Raw genomic sequence first — 13,173 nt, forward strand, 5'->3', positions numbered from 1 at the left:
CGGTCTTTTTTGTTTGTTTTCTGCCACAAGACGCGCGCTTCCTGGCTCCAAAGGCTCAAAGCAGCGTTGCTAAGGACCGCATTACATTTAAGGTAAGTATATGCGAACGCCCTGAACTCAATAGCAGGGTCTAGAAATAATTATTTCATTCGTCTGTTTTGTTTATGACGATTTGAATGCACTCAGTTGCTGGAACTTCCTTTGTTGACATGCTAGCCCTTCCTACTTGATATCCTTCTTCTTCTATGCATTTCCGGTAGACACAGCGCCGCGATGGCATATTGCTGCCTCTCTCTGACGACGTCCTTTATCCCACCCTTGCAGTTTACAAATACATTCGGTGATGGAGTTGTGTTTACCAAATTATCGTATACGCCAGGGGTCCCCAAACTTTTTCCTGTGAGGGCCACATAACTTTTCCCTTCTCTGATGGGGGGCCGGTGTCAGTTTGTAACAGAAAAAGTGTGACGATCGTAGGGGAGCTTATTTTTTTAAATTGTTTTCCAGAAAGCCACACATAGCCAAATAACCCTTTCCAGGTTCTTTACAGAAAAAAGTCAGGAAACAAATAATAACACTATTAATGAAATAAATAATAACTATATAACCCTCTCTGAGTTCTTCACAGAAAAAACTGGAAATAAATAACACTATTTATGAAATAAATAATAACTAAATAACTCTCTCTGGGTTCTTCATAGAAAAAAAAACCCATGGAACATTAACTTTCTGTTGTGCCATGCACAATCTTCTCCCTTTGCTCTGAAGTTTATGCACGACACCACAACCGTCATTACAGAATCCCATGTCAACATTTTGCAGCACAGTGCTTGCTGGTGAATTCGGCAGTGGACTCGTAGCGGGGCGGTGAGACCCCTTTTTTCCAACTCCCGGTTCATGCGTCCCATTATTAGACCGCGAGTTTCGCCCACCATGCTAGGAGCCCCGTCATTTGGACATGCAAAGATATATTGCATGTCCAAATGGCTACAACTTTAAACGCAAGGATAAAATAAAAAATATAAAATTGGCAGCACATTGTAGTACGTACTTGTATTTAGAAATATGTCCAGCGGGGGGCAGTACATGCCCTTGTTATTCCTAAATGAATGTTGTCTGTAATGGCCGTATATGGCCCGTGGGCCGAGGTTGACAAACATGTACAAACACGATCCGGGGGCGGGGCGACCGCGCGAATCCCGTTCCGGCGAAACGTCCATTCGGCGAACTGTCCGTCGGCCAAACGTCTGTCAGCGAAACGTCTTTCGGCGAATCGTCCGGTCACGGTTCCAGCACCCCCTGGGTCCCTAGTGAGGATAAAGCAATTCAGAAAATTAGATGAGATGAGACATATTTAAACATTTTAAATGTCCGTTTAATTTCATTTCTAGGTTCAGGCTCACACTTCCTGACCTGCTAACCCTGACTGCTTTAAAGATCTTTTCCGTCTTCCGCCTGCAAACACAAAGCGCCCCCCTGACCTGACTAATCCCATTTCCTGCCGGAATGCACACAAACACGGCAATATTCAGGAAAACTCGCAGTCGCTTACGGACAAGGTAAAACAAATGTGGAAACACCTCCAATGGGCCTCGATTCCCACTCTTGCGTTAAATGAGTTCCGGGAATTGTTTGGGACACATTTGGAGCATGCCGATGCTGTACGGGAGGGGCAGAGTGTTAAGCGGCCTTAAAACTGCTTACAAAAGCAGCTGTGTGTTTCACAATGCCAGTATTAACCCTTTGTAACTCACCAAATCATTGGTTGCGTTGACGGCGCTATGCGTCCAATTCACTGGGACTGGGAAAAGCAAAATAAAAAAACTTTGTGAATGAAAAATTTAATAATCAAAAGGAAACCACCCATAAGGAAAACATCTATTTATTTAAATACCTCTTAGAGGGATGTCTCAAGTTATCACTCACTCTTTCTCTAGCCCTGCTATATTTACACTACTGTACAGAGATCTGGGGTACACCTATAAATATACCATAAACTCACTGTCCATATTACTGAAAAGAGCTATAAGAATAATACAACATTCGTGCCTTAGGGATCATAGAAATACATCATTCTTAAGATTCAGAATGTTAAAAATCACTGCCTTGCTTCCATTTCAAACAGTTGAGCCACAGTTAAGTCACTTCATGGCAGTCACAAACTCCACATAGGTGGACGTGACCTGGATTTGAACCTAGGACCCCAGAACTGTAAGGCCGACGCGATAACCACTCGCTCCACCGGGCTGCCACCAGTTGAGGCACATCATAGAAATATAAAATATTAAGTATAGTTATATTCATTCAATGTTAAAGTTCTTTTTCATTTAACATCACAATTTTTGGTAGCTTCCTCTTTACACTTACATAATTTTCACATACTAAGAGGCGAGCGCTCGCTGACCCTCACTATGGAATCTCATCAATCTGCCAAGAATCATTTTTTTCACTGTGGCACTCCTAATGAGGCAGTTGAACTGTGTGCCTCACTCTGCAGCTGTGTGCACCAGTTTAATGACGCTTAGCGTAAGAAAAACGTTACGCACATATAGTTGTTGATTATAAAAAATAAATACTGCATTTTTCACACACCAGCTAAACATTTCACTCATATGGTAAATGTCTTGTAACAGTTTAAGTAGTAACACGCAGAGAGACAGCAACATGGTCTCAATGCACAGCATATAATATATATTCCGATATTATATAATTTTTATAAACACAATTAGTGTTTCACATATTCTTGTGCTCAAAGTCAATAAACTGCTCTGCACAAATGCAGTGTGGCATGCAGATCTCCTGCCTCATCATCATTGATATGCAAACTATTGTTCCAATATACGAAAACAAGACCCAAGTTATGAAATCCCCCAAAAGTCAATAAATTTTCTGTATCCGATATTTTATTTTGAAATTGTCACGGTAGCGTTGCGTCCTGTTTGATAATATCCCTACACTCTGCTGGCTTCCTACTGGCTGTCACCCGACAACAACACTCCATTTTCTTCTTAGTTTTCCGAGTGTTTTTAAAGCAGTTTTTTATTTAAAATTACTGGTGTGAATGAAATAAAGCAGTTATCCATCCAGAAGTGATATTGCAAGGCAATACGGCCGTAACCCACCTACCATCACTACAATATTGAAGCACCAGGAAGCATTAAAAGCGACGATTCCAGCCTGTGATTCCGAAGAGGTCGGCACTGAAAAATTAGATGTAGAGACAATTGCTCCTTTGGATAGGGAAGTGTTAGGGTTATTAGTCTTACATTATTATATATTTGCTTGCAATGAAGAACGCTTTGCTTCACTGCTTCACTTAGCTAATTAACATTAGAAAAGTATTATAGAACATCTGCTTGCAACCATGTAAATGCTTTGCTCCTTAGTTAGACCAAACAACAGGAAGGTCGAATCCTCTTGGACAGCTGGAATGTGGAGAAGATCCTTCGGCACTACATGAACTTCATTTGTTTTGAGAGCTAAACCTTCTATTGTAACTAGGGTCCTTGACTATCGACTTCTCACTCCTGTTTTCCCACCCCTCCTTTGAGAGCTGAGATGTCCATTGTAACTAGGGTCCTTGAAGCTAATAAACAGGAAAAATATGCGTGTAACACCAGAATGAACCTGGACAAAGACGAGTCAGTTCGATTCTCTCTTGCAAGAAAACCCAGAAGATTGTGCTGTCTCTTTTATTTGTGCGTGCATTTGGGAATGCCTATTGGTGAACCTAACAGGAAGGAAGAAATTGCAGGACATACAGTGACATAGTTGATTATTGCAGAAAATCAGCTATTTAATGCTAAGTTAATTTGAATTCATAATTTGAAGTTATTTAGATGTGCGTGTTCGTGTGCTAACGGAAGCTTCCTCTTTACACTTACCATATTTTCACATATTAGCCTCCTCCGCTTATAAGCCGTACGCTTAAAATTGCCTTAAAATCGTCACATTTTACAATTTCTCTCGTATAAGACACCCCCTGATTCACAATTTTAACCTCCATATTCATGGTTTTAATAGGGAGTACAAATGTGTTACTTTGAAGAGAAATCTTAAGAAAAATCATCGCATGTGGTATGATACTGTACTGGGATACTGTATGAATCGAAAGGATCGTCTGCTGGATTGCACATTGCCTGCATGTAGACAAATTCAAAAAGGATGTCACGTGAGCAGCACAACCAGGAAGTGTGTCCGTAGCGGTCTACTTTTCACAATGTCTCTGGGTGCAATAAGAGCATGAGATACACATTACGCAGGTATCAAGGCTGATACAGTAATCCCTCGATTATCGCGGTTAATGTAGACCAGACATGGCCGCGATAAACGAAAACCTGCGAAGTAGGGTCACCCCTACTAAATGTTTTTTTTTTTTTTTAACTTCAGTGCTGAGTCCTGGTAGCAAGCGTAGGACAGGGGAGTGGCTTCTGCTTGCGAGTTTCAGCGTGGATTTTCACATTTTTATGAACTTTAAAAAAATATATACTTTTTTACTTTAGTACTGAGTCCGATTTCAAGCAGGGGACAGGGGAGTGGCTTCCGCTTGCGAGTTTCAGTGTGGATTTTCACATTTTTATGAACTTACACAAACTCGAGGGATTACTGTATTTTAATGATCGACTGCAAGACCTTCGATCATCCTGAGCAATTGTTGAGATGTGCTGACATGCTAAACACTACAAACACATGTATCAAGACTAACTCGCGCCTGGTCAGTCAGAGAACCTTTAACACGGTAAGATGGCGGCGCCCTGGGCGAGCAATGGCAGGCACAAGTAAGTGAGTTTTTTCACGTTATATGTAAGATGTTTTTTTCTTTCTTGAATTTCATTCATAGACATCAAAATAAATTTTGTTTATTTTTATCTGTTTATCTTTTCTCTATTTAGAAATAAATGACCATATCGGCCGCATTGTCTTGCCTTATAGCGTTTCGTCTTTGTCACCTTGCAGTTTTGTGCATATACCCTGGTTACAGTCATCATTTTTTTAGCGACAAATCCAGCGTATATGCGAGAAAATACGGTATGCACCTGCACAAATATAAAATGTTGTTGCATGCTTGTTATTCATTTTAATACATTAATAAACAATTTTCTTTTCTTATCTGTTTTTCCTATTTTTGTGCGTTTCTCACTGATCATTTTAAAAGGTTTAGTTGGTAGATTATTTGAGGACCGTGGACCGAATTAGAGAATTTACAGAGAAAATTGTGTGAAGCCTGTGTGTTCTCCACTGTGTGGGGTTTCTTCGGATACTCACGTTTCTAATCATATCCCAAAAACGTGCATTGAACACTCTAAATTGCCCCTAGGTATGAATGCAAGTGATGTGATTGGCGGTCTGCCTCCTTGTGCCCTGCGATTGGCTGGCATTCTAATAGTTGACTCATCCCCGCGAGCCTTGTGAAGATAAGTGGTAAGGAAAATGAATAAACAAATAAATAATAGGGAAAACAGTATTTTTGTTACATATAAGTAGCATAATCCCTAAAAAAATTGTCATTCATTCATTCTCCTAGCCACTTATGAAGGGGGTGCTGGAGCCTGTTCCAGCCCAAAAAACGGAAGGAGGCAGGGCACATGCAGAATTGTTTTCCAGTGAAGATATATATTTTTTATTCGTATGAAGTCTTTCATAAAAATAACTTGTATTTGTAGGCAGGTCATTTATTTATCATTTACTTTTTAGCAGTGGCGGTCGGTGCATTTTCTCGTAGCGCCTTCAACGTATCAATCCAACCCTCAAAAACTATTTTATGGCTATAAAACCTCTACTGCAGCTAGAGCTGTGACACATAAAAAATAATCAATAAATCAATACACAAAAATAGGGTAAAATCCACTTCCTAGCAGCATTTCATGATTAAATACAAATACTGGAGCTTTTCACACATTAAAACCAGGCCAGGGGGGGGCGATTTTCCCAGGAAGACAGCGATGAACGTCAATGGCGTATGGGCAGACATTGCCCGAAAATGGGGTAAAATCCAGCCGAAAACAGCATTTATTGATTAAATACAAATACTGCAGCTTTTTAGACATCAGAACCGGGCCCGGAGTATCATTTCCCCGGTAAAAAGACAGCGATGAACATCGATACGTCCATACGTGAAATGACAAAAAATGCACTAAAATTAGGTGAAATCCACTTCCTAGCAGCATTTATTGACTGAATACAAATACTGGAGCTTTTGAGACCTTACAACCAGGCCAGGGGGGTGATTTCCTTGGGAAAAGACAGCGATGGACGGCAATGGCAAAAAATTAACTGGGGTAAAATCCACATCCTAGCAGCATTTAGTGATTAAATACAAACACTGGAGCTTAAATACAAACACTGGAGCTTTTCAGATATCAGAACTTGGCCCACAATTGAAATATTATTTAGGAATATAGCCATATTATACTCACCAAAAATTCTTTTTCACTGTACACAATATCCATCCTCCTTTCTTTCTTCCTTCTTTCCGATCGCCATCGAAGCTAATGATGAAAGTCGAGCCTGTCCTGTCATATTTCCGGCATAGTCCATTTTGAAAATGGCTTTAAATCAAAACAACAATATACTATTTGCTTGTGCAGCTAAGTTAGCGCGCTGAAAGTGCCGCACACACCATTTTCCCGGCTGTAACAGGCTTGCTAGCTTCGGAGTTGACCGCCCTTTCTTAATGATGTCCATTTTTTTCTGGAAAAGTCCGTCTGGAAAATAGCTTTGTGAGCAAACAGAATCCATTTGTTTTTGCTTCTGTCGGCCATTGTGGGTGGAGTTTGCGATCCCTGGCTGCCTCACTATGGCTTTGGCCCGCCTACTAGCCAATCATAGTTGGTGAAAGCAATGACATATCCCAGCCAGCAAAATGCTAATGCGTATGAAAAAGCATTGTGGGGTTGCCAACTCGAAATCTGATTGGTTAAAAGCAACAGTCTAGTTGGAGCTCTGCAGCAGAGCCCGCAGAACTGATTGTGAAGGCTTTGAGGCAGATCTGATCTGGCAACAAATAATGGCTGAAATGTGATTGGTTAAATGCTTCAATATGAAAACACACATCTGGAAGCAGTGCAACCAGGGGGAAAAGCAATGAAAGGAAGCTAACAGACCATTTGGAATAATAAGTATTGATGGACAAAATATAATATGATTCAGATATTTCTTAGGCAAGCAAGGAAGGCCTTGAAGGCCCTGACGGCCCGCCACTGCTTTTTAGCCAAGAGGCCTGTGTAATTCATGAGCCTCTTCTATCTGTATAAGCAAGTTTCTTACTTGAAGTTTTATTAACTGTAAGGACCGTTTGCTGGTTGTTGAGATTGTGAGTGAAGATTGCACCTTTGTTCTCAACCCTTCTCCTTTTTTGTACTTTTTCTATACATTCCATATCTTTGTTACACCCACTGGGAATATGCCCATTTGTTAATTTGCCTATAGACTTAAAACTGGACGTGTCTTGGGAGGGACCCCCCAACCTGGAATCCACTGAAGGGGGGCCCCGAGAGAGGGAGCTTGTCAAAATGTTCGGTTTTTGTGTTCTATTTTTTGTTTCGCTATGTTTTGTTGTCTTGTTTTCAAAATGTGTACCTTCTTCTGTCTACTTGAGAGAATTAAGGAATTAGCAATTAGAAGACGCCGCCCTGGCTGTTTTTTGCAGCACACAAAAATGTGCATCTTCTACACCACCTATTCCGCATTAAAACAATTTTTAAAAATCAAACCATAGTTGTAAAATTCTAAAATTCTAAGAAAAAACCTAAAAATTGAGACTCTTAATATCATAAAATTCAACTGCTGTGTACTTAAATTCCCTTTATTGAACAATACATATATACAAGTTCAGCTTCTACAACAATAAACTTGGCTGGATGTTGCTCACCCAACAGAATGCTGCAGAAAAATGAGAAGCACAGTTGCAGTGAGTACCTTTTTGGCAGGCAGCACTTCTATCTGAGTACCAATGAGAAAAAGGTACGTGATTGAGCAGAATTCTTCGGAATTTCTGACAGGACGGCCTTGGCGCTGTTCCGTTCCTCCTTGCTGAGGTGGCCCTTCAGCTTCAGCAAAGCCGACACATGTTTCTCACTGAAGCAAAGGAAGGAAGGAGGCGGGAAGTTTGTAAGTTTGGCTCTAAGCCCAATTTAGGGCACATGTGCCATTTGTTTGCCATACTAAAGAAGCAACCTATTCCTTATAGTCATAGATGGGCAGTAACATGTTAGATTTACTTCAGTAACTTTTGGGGAAAAATGTACTTCTGAGACTAAATTTATATGACAGCTATGCTTTTTCCTTTTTATTTGAGATTTGAGAAAAAGAAACACTACTCTTACTCTGCTACTTTGGGCTACACTAGAGTTGTTTACATTTTTCCTCTTTAATCTACATGTTAGATTTGACTTTCTACTAACAATTTCACCAATCTCGTAACATCAATCACATGACTCCATTATACCAGTCAGACTTAATAATAAGGTTGCATGACCACACACAAGCTTGCAGTTACAAGTCCTGTGATCATGCCAGCTTGTTCAATCACACCGCATGTTTATATGGCTGATAAAAACAAACGATTTCACATTAAGCGGTGCCATCAACACTACTCGAAAGTGGGGATTTCACTCTCCCAGTTTATTTAACAATGACAGACAACGGAAAACCGGAAAAATATTAGTAGTGACGCCAGATTTTCTTATGAATGCTAAGGACCACTATGTCAATCAATGTTAAAGAGGTCTATAAACGTCAATGCTAATAGCGACTTTAGCCATCAATGATAAAGACTGCTATATCCGTCAATGCAAAAAGACGGGTACATCAGTCAATTATGTCAATTTCAATGGATATTTCTAACAATAGAGAATGATAAAACAGAGTAAAACATGCATCTTCTACTACAAACTATTGACAAGATTTTATCCAGGAACACATATTTAAATCTATGAATTATTTTTTAAGTGATGCTGACCTCAACTACAAACAAGGTGTTTATGGGGTTATTTTTAATGTTTACTGTAAAAGAAAAGTTTTAGCGACTCAAGCTACTATGACAAAACTACAACTAATTGATAATCAACGTAATCAACAAATTTACAAAGAGGTAGTCAATGAATCATTTATAATGACCTAAAAATTGGGTAAATGTTTTTTTTAATGAGTTTTTATTGTAAAATGGCTCAAGCGATAGCTGATGGCAGTAACTCCGTCCGTTCTTACTAATTTTCTGTGTTTTTACAGCTTTTCTATCCTTTTAAAAAACTGTATTTACTCGCATATAAACCGCCCACGTATATAAGCTGCCCACGCATATAAGCCGCCTGCGCATATAAGCCGGACCCTTAAAATTGGTGAATTTTACAATTTCCCGCGAATTGAGTTTTTGTCTTGAATTTCATTCATAGATGTAAAAATATATTTTGTTTAGCGTTTTATCTGTTTATATTTTCTCTATTTTAAAATAAATGACCATATCGGCCACATTGTTATGGCGTTGTCAACTTGCAGTTTCGTGGATGTCGACTTTTTATGCGCATATAAGCAGTACCCTCAATTCAGTCATCATTTGTTGTCCGACAAAAGCGGCTTATATGCGAGTAAATACGGTTGTTTAATATTTCCTATTTTTTTACTTTATACTTTGCTTTGTACTTTATATTTTGATGTTTTTATGACTTTTATGACTCGACTCCGTGAGAGAGGCAATCTTTGTTCCATTAGTTTCAATTCTTTCTTCTAGTTCTGTATGTTTTTGGACCCATTCAGCCATGCCTCCGCTCTCCTACACACGGGATCAGCTGTTAGCGCTACTGCAACACCTGGATGCCGCTGGATATCCCCGCGGAGTTAAAGAGAAAGAGAAGGGGGTGCGGAGCTGGACGAACGTGCAGGTAGAAGAAGCTTAAGATCAAGCATTCCATCTATTATTATAGGGAACATAAGATCTCTCCCCAATAAGATGGAAGAGCTAACGGCACTTTTAAGACTGCAACGGGAGTTGCCGGAGTGTTGTATTAAGTGCTTCACGGAGACCTGGCTGAATGAATTAATACCCGACTCACTACTCTCCCTGAATGGTTTTCAGCTGGTCAGGGCGGACAGAAAAGCTGAGGAGAGCAGTAGGAGGAAAGGTGAGGGACGAGCTGTTTATATAAATAGCAAATGGCGTAGCCAGGGGTGCATAACGGTGAGGGAGCAATGTTGTTCTCGAGATATCGAGCCAGTAGCTTTTAGCATCAGACCGTTTTACGAGTGACAGACGGCAACGACCTGGAGTACAAAGGAGTCATCACAGCCTTTGTTGACTGGTGTGGGCGAAACCACCTCTACAGCAACACCAGTAAGACAAAGGAAATGGTGATCGGTTTCTAGAAAAAGCCCCAACAGACCACACAGGTGAACATCCAGCGAACAGACATTGAAATCATGGAGAAATTTAAGTACCTGGGTGTTCACCTTAACAACAAACTGGACTGGTCCACAAACATAGATGCCCTGTACAAGAGGGGCCAGAGTCGCCTACACCTACTGAGGAAACTACGGTCTTTTGCAGTGTACAGGACACTGCTGAGGACCTTTTATGACACTGGTGGCATCTACAGTGTTTTGTGCCGTGGTCTGTTTGGGTTGCGGGAACACGGAGAGGTTCAGAAACAGGCTGAATAAGCAGGTCAGGAGGGCCAGCTCTGTTCTGGACTGCCCTCTGTACTCTGTAGAGGAAGTGGGAGAGAAGAGGATGGTGGCCAAGATGATGTCCATCACGGACAACACCGCCAACCCTGTGCATGAGTTTGTGGAGTACCTCCGCAGCTCTTTCAGCACTAGACTGCTGCACCTTCAACGCAAGAAGGAGCGCTTCCGCAAATCCTTCAGCTCTTCAACAAAAAATGTCTGAGTGTTAACACCACCTGTGTCCATTTTCACCTCTGTCATTATGCACTACAATGTTCCCCCTGACGAGTCATCACTTTATCGTGGTGGTGGGGTTTGTGTGTCCCAGTGATCCTTGGAGCAATGTTGTCTGGGGCCTTTTGCCCATGGTAGGGTTCCCCATGCAAAACTGGTCTGAGGTGAGGGACCAGACAAAGAATGGCTCAGAAGACCTCTTATGATAAAAAAGAACTATGGACTACAAATTCCCTCGCCCGGACACGAGTCACCGGGGCCCCACTCTGGAGCCAGGCCCAGAGGAGGGGCACGATGCCGAGCGCCTGGGGGCCGGGCCTACAGCCATGGGGCCCGGCCGGGCACGGCCCAAAGACGCGACGTGGGTTCCCCCTTACATGGGCTCACCACTTATGAAAGGGGCTAAAGAGGTCGGGTGCGTCAAAAGCTGGGCGGCAGCCAAAGTAGGGATCCTTGGCGGTCTCATCCCCGGCTCCAGAAACTGGCTCTTGGGACGTGGAATGTCACCTCTCTGGTTGGGAAAGAGCCTGAGCTAGTTTGTGAGGTCGAGAAATTCTGGCCAAGCAGGTGTGGGCATACTTATTGCCCCCCTGCTGGGTGCCTGGATGCTGGGGTTTACCCCGGTAGACGAGAGGGTAGCATCCCTCCATCTTTGGGTGGGGGGGACGGGAACAGACTGTTGTTTGTCCGTATGCACCAAACAGCAGTTCAGAGTACCCACCCTTTTTGGAGTCCTTGGAAGGGGTGCTGGGGAGTGCTCCTTCAGGGGACTCCAATGCTCACATGGGCAACCACCGTGAGATCTGGAGGGGTGTGCTTGGGAAAAAGAGTTTGGTCCGTGTAGCCGGCAGTAAGTCAGATTCGTTTCCAGTGGGGGTTGGACTCCGCCATGGCTTCCCTATCACCTTTTATGGACAGAATATCTAGGCGGAGCTGTGGTGTTGAGGTGGTCCTGAATTTCAGGTCGGGTCGGGCTTGGGTTTAATGTTTCTGCTAACAATACATTTACATGGTTTCAGTTGTATTTAAATCAACCAATGTGGCCAAACTTAACAGCCCCTCTAGAAATAACGTGATTAAATATGAACCAAAATAAATGGTGACTAATGGACCATCAAAATAATCATGGACTTCACTTTCTGGTTACCTGATATCGGGGAAAGCTCTGGCCAGTGAGGCCACCTGGCACTGGATGGCGGGCAGATCCTGGAGCTTGAGAACTTCTGCCATCATGCTAAAAACTTCTTCAAGCCACACCTCCTCCGAACCCTGAGTGCCAATCCAAACAAAAAATTTTTTTCTTTTGTAATCAGGAGTAAACACCTATTTCTGAAGGTCAGTCTGGGACTCTCTGCAGTTGAGCAATAAGACGCGCTTATTTTATTGTGTCAGATAAGCAAAATAATGCCTTACATGCGTGCTGAAGAAACATTGCAGAGTGTGTGCATCATCCTCAATATTGGTAGCAGCCTTCTGTTGTTGCTGCTTGTCCTTGAACCTGAGGTCACCTTCCAGAAGCCTGCGAACATACTCTAGCGACACTTCTTGGTGCAACTGACTGATCAGCTCCTAAAAGGCGGAACCAGAGATATGACAGTGTTTGAAAGTGGGAGCCATCTGGGACAAATCGCATCATTTTCTTTTTTTGCTACCAATTAAATAATACATTAGATTATGGAGGACCATTCTCTCTCGCTCTCTATATACAGTCATACCTTGAGATACGACCTTAATGCGTTCCGGGACCGAGCTCGTATGTCGATTTACTCGTATCTCAAATCAACTTTTCCCATAGAAATGAACTAAATACATATTAATTCGTTCACAGCCTCTGAAAAAACACCAAAAACAGGATATTACAATGGAAAAACATATTTTTATTGGTTCTAATTTACCATCTACTAACAGAGTAACAAATAACTATCTAGTGGTTATGATATGTTCAAAACTAGAATGAGACTATCAGTAAAACGTGGAGTGCGCAGAGGGGAGAGAGAGAGACACTTTTTGGACGGCGCTCGTAACATATCATAAACATGAATTTAACTTAAATGAACTTATATTACGAAACAGACACGCTTAACAATACGTTTTAATCTTACCTTACACTAAACTTAATTCTCATTTTGTTTTATTTTTTTTACTTTTCTTCTTCTGGCTTGGCTCTTTTTGCCTCGGTTCCATCTTCACTTTTAGCTGCAGTTTTTAAAAGGAACCTATCTAGGGTTGATTGCTTTTGTCTCCTCTTCAAAATATTACGAAAGGAAATGTCCTCATAAT

The 13,173-nt window shown here is 41.6% G+C and overlaps 2 protein-coding genes across 5 annotated transcripts in view; both read right to left on the reverse strand.

Annotated features, from left to right (window-relative positions):
- Window positions 1-251, reverse strand: part of LOC144089484 (uncharacterized) — a 61,555-nt gene extending 61,304 nt beyond the window's left edge. For all 3 annotated transcript variants that reach the window (XR_013305085.1, XR_013305084.1, XM_077620375.1), the window contains exon 1: window positions 1-251. This exon is cut by the window's left edge and continues 25 nt beyond it. The gene's annotated coding sequence lies outside the window, so the exon portion shown is untranslated.
- Window positions 252-7,788: 7,537 nt separating this feature from the next.
- Window positions 7,789-13,173, reverse strand: part of tnfaip2b (tumor necrosis factor, alpha-induced protein 2b) — a 36,418-nt gene continuing 31,033 nt past the window's right edge. For both annotated transcript variants that reach the window (XM_077620973.1, XM_077620974.1), the window contains 4 exons: window positions 12,307-12,462; window positions 12,041-12,162; window positions 7,967-8,076; window positions 7,789-7,881 (listed from right to left, as the gene is read on the reverse strand). In XM_077620973.1, coding sequence (XP_077477099.1) covers window positions 7,838-7,881; window positions 7,967-8,076; window positions 12,041-12,162; window positions 12,307-12,462 — 432 coding nt within the window. In that variant the 3' untranslated portion in view covers window positions 7,789-7,837. The remainder of the gene's footprint in view (window positions 7,882-7,966; window positions 8,077-12,040; window positions 12,163-12,306; window positions 12,463-13,173) is intronic.

This window comes from Stigmatopora argus, chromosome 15, assembly GCF_051989625.1.
Source record: "Stigmatopora argus isolate UIUO_Sarg chromosome 15, RoL_Sarg_1.0, whole genome shotgun sequence".
Lineage (NCBI taxonomy): Eukaryota > Metazoa > Chordata > Actinopteri > Syngnathiformes > Syngnathidae > Stigmatopora > Stigmatopora argus.